Genomic DNA, 20,165 nt, shown 5'->3' with positions numbered 1-20,165 from the left:
ACACTTCATCTGAACAACCCACATTTCTCTAAGTTGTTTGTTTACAACATATAATAGTTTTTTCCTAATTAAAAGAGTATATAACAAAATTTAATACAAATAGAATCAACAACGTTAATGCAAAATTTGTCTATTTTCTAAAATTCTCATTTAATCTTTAATTCTTGTTAATCCAGTAACAGATCAGCCTATATTTTTCTGGTTAGCTGAAATTTCTATCATATTTAATTTCTGTCTTTTTAAATTATCATGTAATTAAAAATTTAATAAATCTATTTTGCAAAAATTATAAAGGTTTATTTTTTATACAACTATATTTTATTCCTATATTAATGAGTTATTAATTAATCTGCTGGTCTTTTTAAAGCATTTTTAACAGTGAATGCTTCAGCAGTTATCATAAATTTTCTATGATCTGACAGCATTTCTTCAGCAATATCATGTTGTAATGGATTGTATGGATCTGGATCATTTACTAATGAAATAATAGCATTGATTATTTGTTCTACTTTCGTTGCTGGTTTCCAGTGTTCTGCAGTTAATAATGGTAGACATACATATCCATTTTGATCAATATTAGGATGATATATTTTTGTATGAAAATATAATTTTGGAGGTTTAAATGGATATTCAACAGGAAAATTTATTTCAATTTTAAATGCTCCTTTATTGTAAGGTGGTTTTTCTGGTACAATAATTCCTTGCCATGTCAAGAGATTACTATCATCTACTTGAATATCTCTGAAAGAACGTAAACCAAGCGATCGAATCTCACTTAATTCTTTTTGAAGACGTCTTGTTGCTGCCATTTCGTATTCAATTGTCTGGAACAAAACATTCTACTACTGTCGGATTTGATTCGTAGAAATTTACATGTTTTATTCTAGAAATAAATGTTTTATTTACTTATTAATATCAACTGAAGAAACTTAGAAAGGTAGTAAGCAATTTTGCATTACCTGTAATGAAGTAAATTTATAAATTTTATAAAGAATAAATTACTATGGCTCACTTTTTATTTTTGTCAATTGGAGATCTTTCATTTATCTCTTCTGCCATGTGGATTATCGCTTAGTTCTGCATCATTTCAAGTTATTGAAGCAACAATGGAAACCATCCACTTTGGAAATTTGAAAAAAAAAAAAATTTAAGTATCATCAATTGTTATGGTGTGATTAGTCTTAACTAATTAAGGCAAGTTTGTAGTCCTGCCTAGGAACCAAGAATAATCTTGCATACAGACGTGGATGAAGGGGAATTATTGTAGAACCTATAATTTTCATGAAAGAGAACTACTAAGCCACAGTAATTTAGTCTTATTATTAAAAATCAGTATCTTTATCATTGTCATCATTTTCCTTTTCATATACATATCAGCAATTATAAAGGGCTGCTCCCATTTCTTTACTTTGTCCCTGACTTGGATAAAATTACACCTTTCTGAACACATTAACTGAAAACCAGATTTATCAGTTTAATGAGCAATATAAAGTGTCCTATTTATTGAGTGTCATTTAAGTGTATTAAAGAAAGAAACAAAATGACATATGTGAAAGTAAAAAAATCTTTTTCATTCCATTAACATGGTATTAAATCAGTAAGGGTTACACTCCAGAAGGTGTGATATAACTTCTGATTTTCAATTTTATTTTAATATTATCATTCTATATTTAAAATAAGACATAATACTTTACTGATTTACTAATTTGAAATCAGAGGAAGAGCTGTAGACAAGACATGACGGTTGCCCTGATCTTGCATGGCTAACTGAATTGCATTTATGTAGTATCATAACTGTTTGCAACTGAAAGCTGGATATTTACTGTTACAAAAAATGCTGTACAAATCTAATAAATCAAAATTACACGTCATTCATTACTGCTACTGTTACTACTAAAGTGTATTAAACACTACTATAGTTTTGTATTTTTATTGTTTTATAAATGTAATCAATATTTTGTGAAAACTAAACTCTATTTTGTGAAAGCAACTTATCCATTACAATTATTAATCACTATTATTATTAACTACCATTTAATCCTGCTGTTCTGTTCATATTTACTGTATTAACATACTGTTTGGTTGAACATGACCTGTATAATAGTTGTTTATTAAACTATTTGTAATATGTCTAAAAATGCAGCTTTCTGGTTAAAATTATTTATTATTAATATTATATAGTTCAGTAAATAATAATTATGTATTTATGAAACATTATATCAATAAAATGGATAATGAAATCAATGACAATACAAATACATTTACTTGAATAGCTTACTGCTCTATATTTAAAAATTTTGAAGCACTGTGTTTTATTGAGGTACAGAAATTAAATAGATGTTAAAAAATAAAATTTAAACAATAAATGTAATGGATGAAATCATTAGTTAAATGAAAAATAGGCTATAATAGGAAAATTTCATTTGAAATTTACTCCAGTACATAAATGTTATGCAAATTACAAAAATATTTCTATTTACAGTAAAAACAATAGTAAGTCACATGCTGCTTGTATAAATGTTTGTTACATTTAGAAGAAATAATCTTTGTTTTATTATCATTTTTTTGAAGGACAAAAGTTGCACCATAAGCATTTTGTCACTATAACTTCCCCATCAGAAGTTCCTGGGAGAGATAAAATTTTATCTTGTCCTCGCATTACTTTCATAATTTTTATCAAATTCAATGTTCTAGGTATGCATTTTCTCGATCTTATGTATGGTAAAAGTGATTATTCTTTCCAATTCTTGTGAATAAAAAATTTTTTAGTTAGTGAATTCTATTACTGAGAAGAACATATGAATTTTATGCAAATATATCAAGTATGTTGTAAAAAATTATCACTGGCCACCAATTAGTTTTGGCGGTTGCAAGAGTAGGTGACAATGAGTTGGTCAAGCCTATCTATAGCACCTTTAGTAACATTATAATCTAAAATGATTTGTGGTTTTTTTTCAGTTCTTGCACTTATTTCTTCTCCAGTATGTAAAGTACTCGTAAGTACAACAGTTTTGTTTTTTTTGGAACATAGTTCACCATTGTTGGTTATAAGCAGAAATGAAAGATGAGCTGTGAATGTCATTTGTCATTTGCAAGAGCAATTCTTTCCTATTTTTTCTTACAGTACCAAAAATAGTTATTTTACATCTTAGAAGAAGCTGCCCTAAATTGTAAGATACAAAAAAGTTATCTATTGTAACATTGTGGCCTATGAGGACACTAGTCAAATCCCACATAAATTTTGTTCTCTGATTCTCTTCTGATTGGCCACCTGGTTCTTCTCTGGTACAAACCTGCAATTTCAACTCGTAAGTAGTACTCTACAATTGTGTATACAACAACTGTGAAAACCAATTAATTGTTCATAGATTATTACATTTTAATTAGGATAATATCATTTTGGTAGAACTTCAACCCACTTTTCCCAGACTTCACGCACAGGAGCTAATTTATCTGTAAGCCTTTGTTCTTGACGTGTTGATCTATTATAAAAACATAAAACTTGAGATATTAAACAATCAAGGGACAATGTTGCTTGGAATATAGAATGACAGTATCTGTATTCCATAAACATTTTGTTGATTCCCTGTGAAATTTATAAACCCTTACAGGTAACAATAATCCACACCATGCCTTAAATGAGATGTTAAATTTTTAGATTTTCTCCATAAACTCGGGACCCCTCAATGTTAGTCATTTTTATCACTTCATTTTTGATACAATTAAAAATAAGTTGCAACGAACTCACCAAGTACGAGTGTATTATCCTGGAAGATGCATATTTCACGACACTAGTACTTTTTGATAATATTTTGGGCAGTTTGTTGTAGAGGATTCACCTTCCACTGAACCTCTGTTTAGAAAGTATACTTGTGCTTGCTGCAAAATTTCTTTGCCTTGCTACATTATTCCTTTCAGAGTCATTACTATCACTACTACTCCTGGCACTTGTATGATTTTCAAACTCTGACACTTCTTCACTGACAGAAACTACTATGTTTTCTTGAACTTTGCTCTGTTCTGTTTGATCTGCCATACTCATTTACTACAAAAAACAATGATATTAGACTAAACAAACAGAACTGTTTGCAGCTATATTTATAGTACCATGATTGTTATGTGTGCAAGTGACATGTCAACATGTCATGTTGAGACTTGGATAATTACAAGTCACATAAAATTTGTAAACATATTCAGTTACATAATGCTTGTTTTCTTTCTGTTATGAATCATTTGAATAACATTTCATAATTGATGATGATGATGTAATACATGCAAGTTCAAACATGTCAAACTGCCAAGCAAATAGGGCTATATATTGTACACACACACAATCACACATCCCCAATCCACCTCATCCACAGTGGGTAAAACTATGTAATACAAAGCATTCAGAAAGTTGCTGGCACTGGAATTATGGAAGTGTAATGACAAAATTTTCTTAATTATTACTTTTTTTTATTTCATTCTTTATAGAAACAGATATTACAACTATAATAGTTTATGAGGGGTGTTGAAAATGACTTCCTCCAACATGAATACAACTGCACACATTTCAATTTGTTTTCAAACACTTTAACCAGTTGATGTACTGGAATGTTTCGTACATATGCTGTTATTGCAATTTTTAGTTTGTCAATCATGTGTAGTCTGTTGTAATACCCTGCTTGTTTTTCTGTTCCCCATAGAAAGTAACCTGGGGGAGTCAGAAAGGGCAACTGTGCAGGCCACAAACCCTTTGAAATGATTTGTTTACCAAAGATATTTCATAAAATAAATCAGGAGTGTTTAGAAATTTTTCAGAAAACTTGTGCTTCACTAAATCAGTATACTTCTTGATAAACAAAACATGAAACGAAGCATGATCAATCATCACTCAACAACTAACATTTTTGTTTATTATTGAGCAATGCTTAATGAATCCACAGAGTAACCAACCTAACGCAGAAAGAACAGATTGCACCACATAATTCTAAAGCATACTACACAGTGACTTTCCAAATGCTCTCTATAATATAAAATATGCATCAGGTAATATTGACCTGAACATTACATTAGTACAAAACCAAAAAAATAAGGCAATAATAAAAAATATAAAAAGCAATCATGTCGCAAAATCCTTCAAAATAAAAGTAATTAAGTCCTAAAAATGTTAAGTAAAATCTTCAGCAGAAAAAAAATAACAGGACAAAAACACTTTCGGGCCAAAATGACCCAACAGAACAGCAGGGTTAATTTACTAATACTAATTAGTTTTTATTTCATTTTTACCTAATGAGTATTGTTTAATTTTTATCAATAATTACTATCATTGTTAATTACTCTATAACTTTATTACTATTCTACATGATTTTAGTAAAAAGGGGTGGATTTTTTTTTTTTACAAATCTACCATAAAGGGTTTTAATGAATAATCATAATCAGTTATATTAAATCTCCCAAAAATGGATAAAAGCTGACAGAATATTTTTTACAACAAAAAGTCATTTAAGTTATCATACCATAAAGTTGTGTACGGCAAATGGATTGTTTCAAATCATTATTTGTATAGAGCAAGGCAAGGCATGTTTGGAGTGTGTGCTTGGATTCAAAATTATTAATGAAGTCATTTTATTATGACTTGGTTTGTAAAGTTCATCAGAATTACCTTAGCATACAAATATAATTGCAGTTTTTCGTTAGTAAAGGGTATATGTAAATACTTGCATTTTTTTAAAGAAATTTGTATCTCTAAGCAACTAATTAATTGGCATGTAGAATAAAAATTTCAAACTAATTATGTAAGTACTACAATAACTTTAATACTCAAGAAGAGAAATATGATAAGATAAATTTCTGATTAAGTAAATTTGAGTTACTTGATTATCTTTTCTGAAGTTACTACAGTTTTCATTAAAATGATATACAAATGAAATAAATTTAAAACATTTTCACAGAATTTATTTTAAATCAACATAAAATAATAAAAATTATAAATCACAAATTTTTACTAAGACTCATTAGAAATAAACAGAAAAATACTTATTAAAAACAACAACAGTAATAAATTTTCAAGACCACTTAAATAAAACTAAAATGTTGTACCTTGTAATATAATATACAATGTTTATATATACATTTCACATATTCAAATGTTCATAATAATTATATTATTTTTTCAAACAATATGAACAAAAACATAAAGTTACTTTACTTAATTGGTGTCCATTAATTCTGGAGGCCTTTTTTCACTATGTTTTTTTGTAAAATCTTCTGCAGTTTTTAAAAATTTTCGTCTATCTTTAACCATTTCTTCTGCTACTTCAGCTCGTAATGCATGCTCAGGTTCCGGAAAATTAACAAGAGAAATTACAGCATTTATAATTTGATCGACTTTGGTTGTCGGTTTCCAGTTCTCATCACTAATTATAGATAAACATATTTGACCTTTTTCATCAATATTAGGATGATAAATCTTTGTTTTGAAATACATTGTTGGTGGTTTAAATGGATATTCTGGTGGAAAATTTATTTCAATTCTGAACGCTCCCTTATCATAAGGTGGATTGTCTGGCACAATTAAGCCCTCCCATGTCAATAAATTTGATTCATCTACTTGAATATCACGAAATGAAGGTACCCAATTATCTCTTAGATCATTAAGTTCCTTCTGTAATCTCCGAGCTGCTGCCATAATTTGCTTCTCTACAATAAACATATTCTCTATTTATCAATAGGCACAAAAGTTTTATTATTTTTAAATAATATTTTTATTTTCTTTTCTCATCTATTCCAGTTAGAGTCTTACTCACCACTAAAACCTATTTTATATTCAATATAAAAAAGAAAATGCTGACAGTAAACTCTGTACGTTCCCTTTAATGTACAAATGACCTATGACTGTTATTAGTATTAAACAAGCTTGCCTGACAGAAAACTCATGAAATAAATTAGCCAAGATACTGTCTGAAAATAGCAGTTTCTAATGTATCATTTTATAATGAATAAAAAACTGATATATCAATATATTATATGTATATATATATATTGGTTTATATATATATCAGTTTATATAATATATATGAACATGCAAAGGACTTTTATTTTGAAAGTTTAATGGGTAAACTACTGGAAACATTACTACCATCCGAAAACTATAAACAAGATGACAGAATAGTAGTTATAATTTCTGTTTATTTGATCAACTTGAGGAAAAAATGGTCTAGCCACACTCTCTTTAATAGTTGTGATTCATATAGTTTAATGAAAATAGGTAATAATGTATAATTTCAGTTACGATAGCTGTACAGAAAAAGATTTACTGACAAAATTAAACTGAAAATTAAGTTTTTGATGTAGATTTGTAATCATATAACCTTCAAAAAGATTACATTATGTTAGTTGTGTTGAGCTACTATATAAACAAATCAAATAATTTTTAACCATAAATTTTTTAAATTGTTTTTAAGATCTCATTCTGAATAAGATTTCAGCATTTTTAAATTTACTGAATCCATAAAAGTAATTTTATGAAATTAAGGCTTCATACTCAGTTGTGGGGTATAAAAATCCTCTTAGATTTAAAAGGCAAAAGACTTGACTTGAATATTATATGATAATTAATTCAGCAATGATCTCATTAAATTATCATTTCATTTTTCTGTTGTGAGTAATTCTGGGCAATTATTTGATCAACTTCAGTTTTTTAATATACCATAGTAGATACAGTAAGGATGTGGAAAACCCAAGATCTAAATGCCAGAAAGCAGGTGACCTGTGAAAGGTCAAAGTCAATTACTATTCTAGTCAATACTCTAGCCTATACTAGTCAATTAGCAATCAGTTTTGTGAGTTATGGTGAACTGTTCAGATGCTAATCTGTTCTGTGGAGAGAGGTTAGAGTTAAGTTCAGAGTTGTATGGAGAGAGGACACAATCTCATAAGACACTTGGCCGAATTTATATTTAAATGGAAATATAGTCACTACATAGATGGTTATACCACATGCTCCATGCTGTTAATTATGGGCTTGGTGGGAAATCAGCTTATGAAGCATGTCGTCAAATCACCTTCAACGGCTGACTCTGAGGACTGTTAGTTTATGGTTTATCTTGCATTTCTAACACTTAATTTACATTGATCTTCACTCTTCTGTCGTTAACATAATCATATGTCAGCAGGGCCGGATTTTCCTATAGGCTAACTAGGCTTCAGCCTAGGGCCTCAAGATAAAGAGGGGCCTACATTCAAATTGTTAGCAAAATTAAAATTACACTATTCTAAAAACAGTGAACACTAAAACGCTGGACCGAAAAGAAGGAGAAATTCTACGCATATGACTAATGAACAAACATAAAAATGTATTGGTTAAGATCAACGCATTCGGCTCACTGGGTCTGTTCGTTTGTATATATTAGATTGCACCAAAGTATAGTTCATACGTTCACTGATTGCTATAGCAAATATTGACGTGCCTTATGCTACTAAGCTCTGGTTTGTTCTTGTATAAATAAAGTGCAGATTGGTGTAGACTGGAACAGACAAACCTACAGACCTATTGATATCCCGACGTTCGGCTATATTCGTGTTACTTCGATAATATGAAACACGTGTTAATGTTACTAGAAAAGATTCTTACTTTAGGATTGCGTACACGATCATTTGATTCTCGCCTTTTTAGTTCAGTAGGTTCAATACTTTCGGGAAGTGTTTAAGACTATTGAAACATTTTTTTGTGATAATATCTTCATTTCGCGGAATTCTAGGTAAGGTCTTAACATATGTTTTAATTTTTATATTTTAAAATGTATATTACGTGCTTTATTTTATATTTTCATGATATATATATATATATTGAATTATGAATAATTCATTATTCATAATTGCTATTTTTTTCAATGAGACAAAATAACAGTTCCATACAATCTTCATTGAAAAATGATAATTTAGTTTCATTATTGAATTAAAGATATTTTGGAAATATTTTTTAAATTGATTAGAGTGAAATTCAGAAATTAACATTTATTATTTTATTAACAATGACTATTATATTCACGGAAATGAGTTTTTGTTTTATTTCAATTTATTATTCGAAAATGAATTGTTTATCGAAAATTTCGATAAACAAAAGAAAACTTACCACAGTTAAAATACGTAAAATGTTATTTTTTTGTATTAATAATAAATAATTAACTTTTATTTATGCACAATAATTAATAACTCATATATTTTGTTGTAGATTCTAATCTAAGAATGAGTAAAAGATTTGAAAATGGCGCTTGCAAACGCAAGAAAAAGAAGTTACAAGAGTATGAGGCAAAGAAGCTAACACCGATTACTGCTAACATGCATGTGCCAACTACTATTAATCAACTGGAAGCAATGCAGGACGTTGTATGTGAGGACACGGCCGTTGCACCAACTCAAAGTGAAAATATGGAACTAATTCAAGAGCAACTTACTGAACACCAATATACAAATGAGCCACAGGAAAATAATACGAATATTCAGAACTTTTTTCAGACACCTAATGAGAAACACAAAGTTCAAGATATTGCAAATTTAGATAGTGATGTCAAATATATGTCTACTGTAACAGATGTTGGCTTGTGTACAAATTTATCGCAAAATGATGTATCATACTGGGTAGAGAAGGGCCCTTCTCAAGTTCAGTATCATTGTGGACCATTTTTAAATTCTAAGTGAGAATATAAAAATCAGTCCAGATTTTGTATAAAGGCAATTTTTTATTCAACAAAAGCCAATGGAGAAAAATATACCCTAGAATGGCTTGTGTACTCTCCCTCAAAAGGCCGCATTTTTTGCTTTGTTTGTAAACTCTTAACAAATATTTCTTCTTCTGCAACAGCATTAACTTCTGAAGGGTTTAATGATTGGAAAAACCCTGCTATCATTCAAACTCATGAAAATTCGGAAAATCATAAGAAAGCTATGTTAATGTACTTAACAAGAGCAGAAGGGAAAACTTTAACTTCAAAGCTAGAGGAAGAAATAAGAAAAGAGCAGCAATACTGGCGTTACATTATAGAAAGAGTTTTCGCTGTAATTTGCACTCTTGCAGAGCGAGGCTTACCATTTAGAAGCGACAATGAACAGTTTAGAACTCCAAATAACAGAAATTACTTTGGTCTTCTAGAACTAGTAGCAAAATTCGATCCATTTTTAAGAGATCATATCGATCGATATGGAAATACTGGCTCAGGACAACCTTCTTATCTGTCTAGAACTATATGTGAGGAAATTATTCAACTTATGGCAAATAAAGTAACAGACACAATTGTGGCGGAAGTGAAAAAGGCTGGCTATTTTAGCTTTTCAGTAGATTCCACTCCTGACATATCTCATACTGATCAGTTGACCTTAATTATTAGATATGTCACCTGAAGACAGTTTGCCAACTGAGAGATTTTTAACTTTCCTTGAGCTAAAAGATCACTCAGGGGAAAGCATAGCTGATTTAGTATTTAACAATATCACTACTGAACTTGAAATTGATTTCAGAAAATGCTGAAGACAATCCTATGATAATGCAGCCAATATGGCTGGTAGATACAATGGTATGCAGCAAATAATTATCGAAAAAAACACATTTGCAAGATTTGTTCCACGCGCTGGTCACTCTAAATTTAATAGGTCGTTCAGCTATTGATTGTTGCTGTTAATTTTTTTGGTGTTGTGAATGAAGTTTATATCTATTTTTCATCTTCCACAAAAAGATGGGCAGTTCTGAAATCACATTTGAAACCTTATTCTGAAGTGCCTAAATATTTATCAGACACTAGGTGGGAGGCACACGCAAAAGCTACAGAAGCTATTTTAGAAAATTACAATGATATCACCGATGCACTCAATTATTTACATTCAGATAATAATACAAAGAGTGATACTAGATTGAGGGCCAACAATCTTTTAGAGAAGATGGAAAGAATTTGAATTTGTGTTTATGCTCCATTTCTGGAATCGAATACTGAGACATTTTTCAAGAGTAAATAAAATTCTTCAAAGCCCTAATATATTACTTAGTAGTTGTACAGATTGGTACAGGTCACTTTTGGATATTTTACGTGAAATTAGGGAAGATTTTGATGCACTTGAGCAACAAGCAAAAAACACGTTGCCAAATGCTGAATATAGAACTGTCAGAAGGATAATAAGAAGTAAAAGGCAAGGGAATTACGAAAATTCATCTGACCTGATGCCTTAGACGAACTCTCTTCAAGAGATAAATTTAGGATTAAATCATTTATTCCTATATTAGATGCACTAGAATCAAATTTAGGAAGAAGAGCTTCTGTTTATGATGGTGTAGTGAAAATATTTTCCTTTCTTGCCGATCTTACATTATCAAAGGTATAACTTCAAAGAGGTGTTGAGCTGTTAATGCAAGAATACCCAAAAGATGTCAAACAAAATCTTACTGAAGAACTATTTCATTTCCACACATATGAGACAATTGCATAAGCCTTCAAAAAATTCTACATTGTCGCTTACAGACTTGTATCAAATAATATTCAAAGAAAATATTCAAGTGGCCTTCCCCAATGTGGAATCAATCTTACGGCTGTTTCTCAGTTTAATAGTCACTAATTGTACTGGAGAAAGGTCATTTTCAAAACATAAAAATATCAAAAATTAATTAAGAAGCACAATGACCCAGACGAGGTTGTCTTCATGGAGTATTTTGTGCATCGAAAATGAGACCTTCAAAAAAATAGATTTTGATGAACTTATAGAAGAATTCTGTGTGAAAAAGTTTAGAAAGAAATTCTTCTAATCTACTATTTAATTTTAAATGTATACTTGGATTTAATCAGTTCTTAAATAAAGTAACTATTAACACAAAATTTAATATGATATACAATTTGATATTTTCTTTTTTGTGATCTGGATTTTGTTTGAATAAAGTTCCAGTTTTGGTTTAGTTTAAGACTTAAAATTCATAATAATTCATACTTAAGCTTTAAATGCGAATTATTATGAAATAAATTTATCTGAATTGAATTTGGTTTAATCTTCAATGTATTGAATATATTTTATTTAATTTGATAGAAAATATGATAATTTTTATTGCATATCTTATTTTTGTAGTCAAAGATTTTGTTTCTTTGTAAATGTTGTGCGTTATGTTTGATTAGCTATTGTTACAAGTACTATATGTGGTGCTGAGAATAAATGTCCAAATAAGTGTTCTCGACTTTTTTTTATTTATTATCCGTGCCACATTTTTTATAAAGGTTAGTACCAATCACAACATGTTTCATTTAACATATTGATATATATCACAGTAATGATGTATTTTATTATCTCATGTAATTTACAAACTTAAAAATGGGAAGTGAAAGGGTCTCATAAGTGGAATAGCCTAGGGCCTCTTTTCATCTAAATCCGGCCCTCTATGTCAGTAAGAAAAAAATTGATATTGATCATCTAACTGCTCAGTATCCTGATATGGATTTTTAAACTAATATTTTTGAAAAAACATTTTCACAATATTAGTGTATATAGAAAGATTTTAATAATTTAATAACACTGCATCATATATTAAGAGAATTTCATGAAACACGATCTCATGTACATAAACAAAATTTTTCCCACAAAAAAATAACAATAATAACTATTCTCTTCAAATCTGAGAAAAATAAATTACCTATAGCATTATATAAAAAATGCACACATACACAAATTTTCCTCTTATACTAACTGTCCAGAACCAGATCTCTTGTTTGGTTTTTATTTTCTCTTATGTTTATTATGAAATACTGATTATTACACTTAACAATTCATACCAAGCTGCACTTAAAATTAAGTATTTTTTCTTTTATAAAACTGCTTACAAAACTACAGCCTAATACTTAACTTTCCAACTACATAAGTTTTAATAAATGGTTATTACTCATGTCAACATACTGATTTTTCCTAATACATTCTAGCATAACCTCTTACCTAATCATACATTCCCTATAAGTATTTATGAATAATATTTATTACTATATTATTATGTATTTATAAATATTAGTTTAGGTAATAGTAATTTTGTAATAATTAATATTAAGTATAAAAGAATCATAATATAAGAAATTACATCACTTTCTTTCTTTGTTTAAAAAGAAGGTAAACAAATCTGAGTGACTACTCTCTAATCTTAATAACCTAAGTTTTGATAAATGGTATTACATGTGCTGATATGTTCATCATTTTTAACAGTAAATGTAAATAAATGTTACAAGTAAAAACTTACTATTTTTTAGAATTTAATAATTGCTGTAGCCAGTTGTATTTGAAGTAATGTAATATGATGTAAACAAATATTGTTTTGTTTTCATTAATTAATACTTTTTTTAAGACATCTTGTTATAATAGAAGCAAACAATTTACTAAAGTCAGCTGATTAAAAATAAAGTGAGAATGTAAAAATAATTTAACCTTACAAGATCTAGGAAATTATTTTCTAGTATGTATCAGCAGCAAACTTTTAATATAGAGTGATGGATTAAATAATAAAATACATGCTAATAAAACAATTCAGTGATTTTAGTCATAATTAAATGGACAAACTTTAACAACAGGCTGTGTGAGCTTCACATTTTGTGTCATGTTGGGCAAATAGGAGGTAGGGTTATATTACAATATTTTTTCTTAGTACCTGAATAAAAGCAGTACTTTTGTAGTATAGGTAGGTATTCAAATATACATTCTCCATACCATACTATTATGATAAAAATAATAATATTAAATGTTATTTATTTGCTAAATAACAAAAATCGAGCATGAATGGAGATCAGAAATGACAATACACCCAATCGTTGTTGTATAACATGAATTGAAAAAAGTAACTTATAATATAATAACTTTTACATAAAGTTGTCATTTTGATGATATTAATCGGTGTTATGTGTACAGGATAATGGATAAGGTGGTGCCACTATGCATGTTTATTAATTGATCACAATATCACAAAATGTGTTTGGTGTTACTTTCTCCAGGAAATAAAGCAAGACTCTCTTCTTAAAGGTGATACCAAACTGAAAAAATATGGACATAGTAATTTATGAGCAACCTCGAATTGAGCAACCTCCAAAGCAAGTGTTGATTGACATGAGATAATAAATGGTCTGTATTAAATAATGATTCTTCATAAAACAACTACTGTTAAAGCAATTCATACTTGGAAAGTGAGTTTATTCATTGTAGATTAATTAAATTTTTGAAAATTTTCATGAAAAATGTTTAACTTTTATTTATATTGTCTTTTATTCAGTTTATAAAATGAATGCATCAAAATAATAGCACAATCAACAATTATTGGTAAAAAAAGTAGTATTCTTCCCAAACCATTTTTTTAAATATTACTCACAATTCATAGCCTAAAAGTACCTTGATAAACTGCCAGACAAAAAATTTAACATCATGTCAAGCAGGTTATGTCAGCAAGCAAAAATACAATTATCTTATCAAAAAAGAACAACATGCATATACTCAGTGAGTATATGCATATCATTATAGTTGGATCGCTTCTCGGCCTCTGGCCCCGTGCTGTAAAACTTGTGTTTTTTGCAACCGGTGCATAATTTGATTTTGCAAGTACAGCGTTCTACGTTCTCGTCGTCGGGGTTGACAACGATCAGCAGCGGTCAGTCAACCTGCGTTGCTGTGGAGTTTTGACAAAGCGGCGACGTAGTGTGTTGCAGTAGTGCTGCTGTCGGCCAAATAAGGACGTTTCCTTTGTAACATCCTGTCCCCATACGTAGTTGGTGAGGCCTAAATATATTTAGATCCTCTGGCATGTTCGAGAAGCGGTTTCCGCTCCGACCTAGCCGGTGGAAGGAGCTTTTAGCTTTTTGACTCCTCGGGTGGACTGCGGAACAGACGGTCCGTTCGGGGTGTGAGAGGTTAGACGCTCACCTGGTATTGTGGTAGGTGTTAGATTCGTTCAAGCTGTGAATTGTAGTGCCTGGCAACACAGCTGGTGTATTGCTAAATTGTTCAGCGATGGAGCAACCCGGGGGAGGTTGTTTGGAGGACTTGGTCGGTTTGGCCAAGGACCTGGTTTCCGGTGACCCCTTCATGCCGAGGAGGTCAATCGGTAGGTCGCCGCCGCGGCTCCCGTCTTCCGATAAGGAAGACACGGAAGCCGCTCGGGTAGTGGAGCGCCCGAGTGTTGCGGCTTGCACACAAATCCTGCGGGACACCTCTGTCTCGAGCGGTGCGGTAAAGGCGAAAGCTGGATTCGTACAACGAGGACACGGCATAGGAGGGGGCGCCAAGTCCGAAGGACGCCTCGCTGCGAACTCGGGGAGGACTGAAAGCAGCAAAGCCGATTCTGTCCCTGAGCGGGATGTTTCTGGGGGGACACCTGCGTCAAAGCAGGTGACCTCCGGAGCGGATAGCTTGGGGCAGATTGAGGAGATGAGGGCCGAATGGGCCAGAATTTCCTCAAAGAAGGAATCTAGAGTGGCTCTAGAGTTGCGCCAATTGGTGGACTCATATCTGAGCCAAAGTAGTTTGATGGTTTCCGGGCTGGCTTTAAAATGTGAAGGCCTCCAGGGTGCAAACCTTGTGCTTGACTCGGTCGTAACTCGACTATCAGGCAAAGTAGACCAGGTAGTGGAGGGAGTTCGGGGCTTCAAACCCGTAACGGGTGAAGCTTTGGGCGAGCTCCACAAATCAATTAAGAGAGTGGAGGAGAAGGTTAAGAAACCTGTCTCCTTTGCCTCTATAACTGCCGCGCCTGTGCCTAAACGGGTAGGTCCGCCGCCGCCAGCACAGGCGCCGACCAAAAGTAAGCAGGCCACTGTAAAAGTGGTCCCTGTTAAGCCTGGTCAGGGGGCTTCGTCTGCTATGACGGAGCTAACCCTAAAGAAGATCCTGGACCCGCGGAAAGAAAGGTTCCAAGTTTTCCGGGTCACTAAAACCAGGGATCATGGCATTGTACTGGAGGTAGTTAACGAGCAGCAGGCAAGAACGGGCTGAAGGCTCAGCTGCTAGCCGAGCGTAGGCCTCAGATATTGGTTTATGATTTGCCGAGGGCAACGCGGGTAGAGGAGCCCGAAATCCTCAAAGCGATCCACGGCCAAAATCCTGTGTTGGATATGGCCGTCGAGGACTTCCTTAGGGAAACCAAGGTGATTCGACAGTTGGGGAGGAAGGAATCCCTAAAGAGTCACTGGGTTCTCGAGACCTCGCCAAAGATCCGGCAGGTCTTAGTGGCCGGGGGAAGATTGTTCTTTGGGTGGACGGCCTGTAGGGTTGTCGACCATATTCAGGTAGCCCAGTGCTTTAAATGTCAGGGCTTTGGGCACACCGCTCTCCGATGCAGAGCGCAGAAGGAGATGTGTGGCCACTGTGCCGCTCCGGGGCACAGGGCAACCAACTGCCCTGCCAAGTCGTCGCCACCAAAGTGTGCCGCCTGCTGCCAGGTGAAAGGTAGCAATACTGGACACAAGGTAGGCAATGTAAGGCGTACGATATAGCCCGGGCGAGAGCTGTTAACAACACAGCTTATGGCGACGCCTGAACGGTCAGAAGCCCTTGGGGACATCTTTCACCAGTTCGAACGCCTGCGCCTGGGCAGATTAATCGGCACCATTCCCGGGCGGCCACGAGTGAGGCCATGAGGCTCCTTGAGGAGTACAACCTCGAGGTCCTCTTGGTCCAGGAGCCGTACGCGGTCGCGGATAGGGTGGTCGGCTTCCACGGGGTGAAAGTTATTCATACTCGTGGGGGACGGCCGCTCTCTGCGGTCGTGGTGAGCTCTGACTCTTTGGGTGTCTTCTGGATGCCTCAGTGGTCTGATGAGCAATTCACCGTCGTGCGGATCACGAGGGGTACGCTCGATGTCGTACTTGTGTCGGGATACTTCCAGCTTGGATGGAGTATCGATGACTTGCTGGCGAAGTTGGGGAGGATTCTGGACGGTCTCCCGGGCACCAGAGTGTTGGTTGCACTGGACGCAAACGCCAAGTCTACCGCCTGGGGTTCACCACTCACAAACCCCAGAGGCGCTGGTCTCGAACAGTTCGCAGAAGCCAGGAACCTCTACCTGATTAATGATGCGGAGCAGCCACCAACTTTCTCCAGCGAACTGGGAGAGAGTTATATAGACGTCACTTTGGTGACCAGTGACTTGCTTCGGGATACAGGTAGATGGACTGTCTGGCTCGAGGCCAGTGTGAGCGATCATAGGCTTATAACCTATGATACTGCTTACGGAGGCGGTCCTAGGGCACCAAATCCAGGTCGCTACAACCTAAGGGGCCTGGATCAACGCAGGCTGAGGCGTGTGTGCGATGCTGCCCTGCAGGGATTGCAGTGGCGCATGGAGTGTAGGGAGGAAGTGGAATTGATAGCGGAGCTAATCGGCCGGGCCATCAAGACTGGCTGTGACGAGGTCCTACGGCGGCCTAGGCCAATGGACGGACCCGTCATAAGCAGCCAGTCCGCTGATCTGAGCGTGCCTGGAGCCGTCATGACCCCATTTTCCGGGGGGTCGTCTGTGGAAGGCAGACGGAGGCCCGGCAAGAAATGGTGGTCCTCTGACCTTAGCGTGCTGCGCGCAAGAGTGAGGTCCGCGCGGATAAGGTACCAGCGCTGCCCCCTAACGGGGAATATCGTTAACCACGTGGGCGCTGAGCGTCTTCGGATCTACCGGCGTGCCCGTAATACATATGTTCACGCCATCAAGGAAGCCAAACTCAAGTTTTGGAAAGATTTCATGCGCGAGTTGCTACGCGATCCTTGGCAGCTCGCAAAGACTTGTTACAAGCCAAGGTCATTGCACGTGTTGTCCAGCGTCCGGTGCGAGTTAGGTGGTCGTTGACCACACTTTAACATCTGTGGCGACTTACCGGGCGTTCCTGGATACTCTGTTTCCAGATGCTCCGGAGGGTGAAGCGGAAATCGGCGTTAGGGCGGGTGAAACCATTCCCTGGCGTTCAGACCCTGGAACCCGATGATATAGACCGAGTGGTTTCTCGAATGGCATTGAAGAAGGCACCGGGGATTGACCAACGACTCGGATATTTTTTACCATCTATTGCTTGTCATAAGAGAGCCGCTTGGCAGACTGTTCACGGGATGCCTAAGCTGGGGCTGCTTTCCGGCTTGCTGGAAGGTGGCCTTGGTAAGGGTACTCCTGTAACCTGGAAAGGATCCTGGTGAGGTCGGCAGTTATCGACCCATCAGCCTCTTGCCGGTTCTCGGCAAGTTGCTTGAAAGGCTGGTTGTGGAATGGCTCGAGGAAAGCATTGATATGAGCTGTATTCTAAATCGAGGCCAATATGGCTTCATGAAAGGGGTTGGCACCGAGGATTGCATCTTAAATGCTCTTACCGAGGTGGAAAGCGCCGACTGCAAATATGTTTTGGCTATTTTTATTGATATAGAGGCAGCATTTCCTTCCTTGTGTTGGAGTTCTGTCCTCTATGCTTTGGAAGGCCGCAATGTTCCCAGAGCCCTGCAGGCCGTGGTAAGAGTCTATTTGTCTAGCCGTACGGCACTGTTTAAAGATGCGCACCTAGTTGTGGAAAACTCCGTCACCAGGGGAAGCCCGCAGGGTTCCGTTCTCGGTCCCCTGCTGTGGAACCTGGTGTTTGATGGATTTCTGGGGTTGATATTCCCAGAAGGGGTCACGGCCCAGGCTTTCGCCGATGACTGTCTCCTTTTAGTTCGTGGTAATTCACGACCGCAGCCAGAAAGTAGAGCGCAGGCGGCTTTGTCAACCGCCGAGGGGTGGATGGACATGCAAAATTTAAAGATTTCTGTGCCCAAGACAAAGTTTATGTTTCTGAAGGGTGCAGACAAATTATCAAGCAGTCGAAACCCCCACATTAAATATAAAGGCTGTGTAATCAGCCGAGTAAGGGTTCATAAGTACCTAGGTGTTTTGTTTGATGATAAGTTGCTTTTTAGCAACCACATTAAGCAAGTTGCGGCGGACGCTGTCTCTGTGATGCACAAACTTAGAAGGATTGCTCGGAAAGACTACGGGCTGTCGGGTCGCCAAATGTACTTGGTGTACTGAGGTGTCTTCGAGAGTATGATCGCATACGCGGCGCCAGTCTGGGCGCATAGATTGGATAGAAATAGAGCACTGCTTCAAAATTTAAGGAGTGCGCAGCGCAGAGCCTTAATAGTATGCACTGGTGTTTTTAAAACAACCTCCTACGAGGTTACCACCGTATTGGGAAAGGCTCTCCCAATCGATTTAGTGGTGAAAGTTCGAGCAGCCATGTGGAAGTTGCGAAGAGGTCGGGAAACCGAGGTATTTGGGATGCGGTTTCGAGCCGGGCTAGAACCGGAGCGGAACGACTATCACAATGCACCGGGTCCAAATTTCGTTCAGTTGCCCATTTCCCGCCTGCGGAAGAGGCTATGGAGCCTCGCGATGGATGCATGGCACGCCACGAATAAGGGAAGATCCCTGTATAGATTTATACAGGATCTGGGGGGATGATATGCCTCGAATTCATTTTTAAGGGCGTCGGGTGCCCAAGTGCTCACCAACCTTGTGAATTTGATGCAATATCTGTTTAGGTTTCGGCTAGCGGCTGATGAGTTGTGTGTCTGCAGGGAGGTCCAGTCGAACGAACATCTTATGTTCGACTGCCCTGTTCTTGGGGGGGGCCAGAGACCGGGCCACCCTGGAACTTAGAGGTCAGGGGAAAAACTGGCCGCTCATAAACGGCGTGAGCCGCATTGTCGGACCGTGTGGGGGTTCCTCGATGAGGTTGCGATGTTCAACCGTCATCGTTAGATTTTAAATTTAAATGGGATTTATTGATTCCTTTAGCGGAGCTGTGGGAAGTCCTTATCCGAAGTAATGGCCACCAGCCAGTAAAAGCTCCAAGCGCTTTAAATGGTGGACAGGCACTAGCTGGCTGACAGCGACCGAGGCGTGGCGGCTTAAATTGCCGTCTTTTTAACTTGTAACGTTTTTAGTTTTAATTTGTAACAAGGAGTGCGCCTCCCCGATCTAGTTTTAATTTGACAAGTGAGCGGTAGGGACACATAAGCGGGTGCTATACGGCACCCAGCTTAACCGCTCACGCAAGATAGGAGCTCACTAGGAATAACGAGGTCGCTGTTTTGAGGCACAGTAGCCGTTTTTTGGCACGTAACATTTTGTCTATGCTCTAGGGCGACCGAATGGGGTGGTGGCGGGAGAGATG

At 35.9% G+C, this 20,165-nt stretch overlaps 3 protein-coding genes across 3 annotated transcripts; 1 reads left to right on the top strand and 2 right to left on the bottom strand.

Annotated features, from left to right (window-relative positions):
• Positions 1–344: 344 nt before the first annotated feature.
• On the bottom strand, positions 345–809 carry LOC142320304 (ubiquitin-conjugating enzyme E2 L5-like). The gene has a single exon (XM_075358010.1). It carries the CDS (start codon positions 807–809, stop codon positions 345–347), a length of 465 nt encoding a protein of 154 aa, XP_075214125.1.
• A 5,309-nt stretch (positions 810–6,118) lies between these two features.
• Positions 6,119–6,786, bottom strand: LOC142320303 (ubiquitin-conjugating enzyme E2-18 kDa-like). Its single transcript, XM_075358009.1, has one exon. The coding sequence runs from the start codon at positions 6,695–6,697 to the stop codon at positions 6,194–6,196; it is 504 nt and encodes a 167-aa protein (XP_075214124.1). The 5' UTR covers positions 6,698–6,786; the 3' UTR covers positions 6,119–6,193.
• A 3,150-nt stretch (positions 6,787–9,936) lies between these two features.
• LOC142319996 (uncharacterized) lies at positions 9,937–10,383 on the top strand. Its single transcript, XM_075357675.1, has one exon. The coding sequence runs from the start codon at positions 9,937–9,939 to the stop codon at positions 10,381–10,383; it is 447 nt and encodes a 148-aa protein (XP_075213790.1).
• The last annotated feature ends 9,782 nt before the right edge of the window (positions 10,384–20,165 follow it).

Source organism: Lycorma delicatula, chromosome 2 (assembly GCF_047948215.1).
Source record: "Lycorma delicatula isolate Av1 chromosome 2, ASM4794821v1, whole genome shotgun sequence".
Taxonomy (NCBI): Eukaryota; Metazoa; Arthropoda; class Insecta; order Hemiptera; family Fulgoridae; genus Lycorma; species Lycorma delicatula.
Note: the sequence above shows the minus strand (reverse complement) of the source record. Positions and strands in the feature narration are given on the sequence as shown.

Bases quoted from the DNA above. Each gene is read 5' to 3' on its own strand.
- LOC142320304 (XM_075358010.1), bottom strand. From the start codon at position 809: ATGGCAGCAACAAGACGTCTTCAAAAAGAATTAAGTGAGATTCGATCG.
- LOC142320303 (XM_075358009.1), bottom strand. From the start codon at position 6,697: ATGTTTATTGTAGAGAAGCAAATTATGGCAGCAGCTCGGAGATTACAG.
- LOC142319996 (XM_075357675.1), top strand. From the start codon at position 9,937: ATGTACTTAACAAGAGCAGAAGGGAAAACTTTAACTTCAAAGCTAGAG.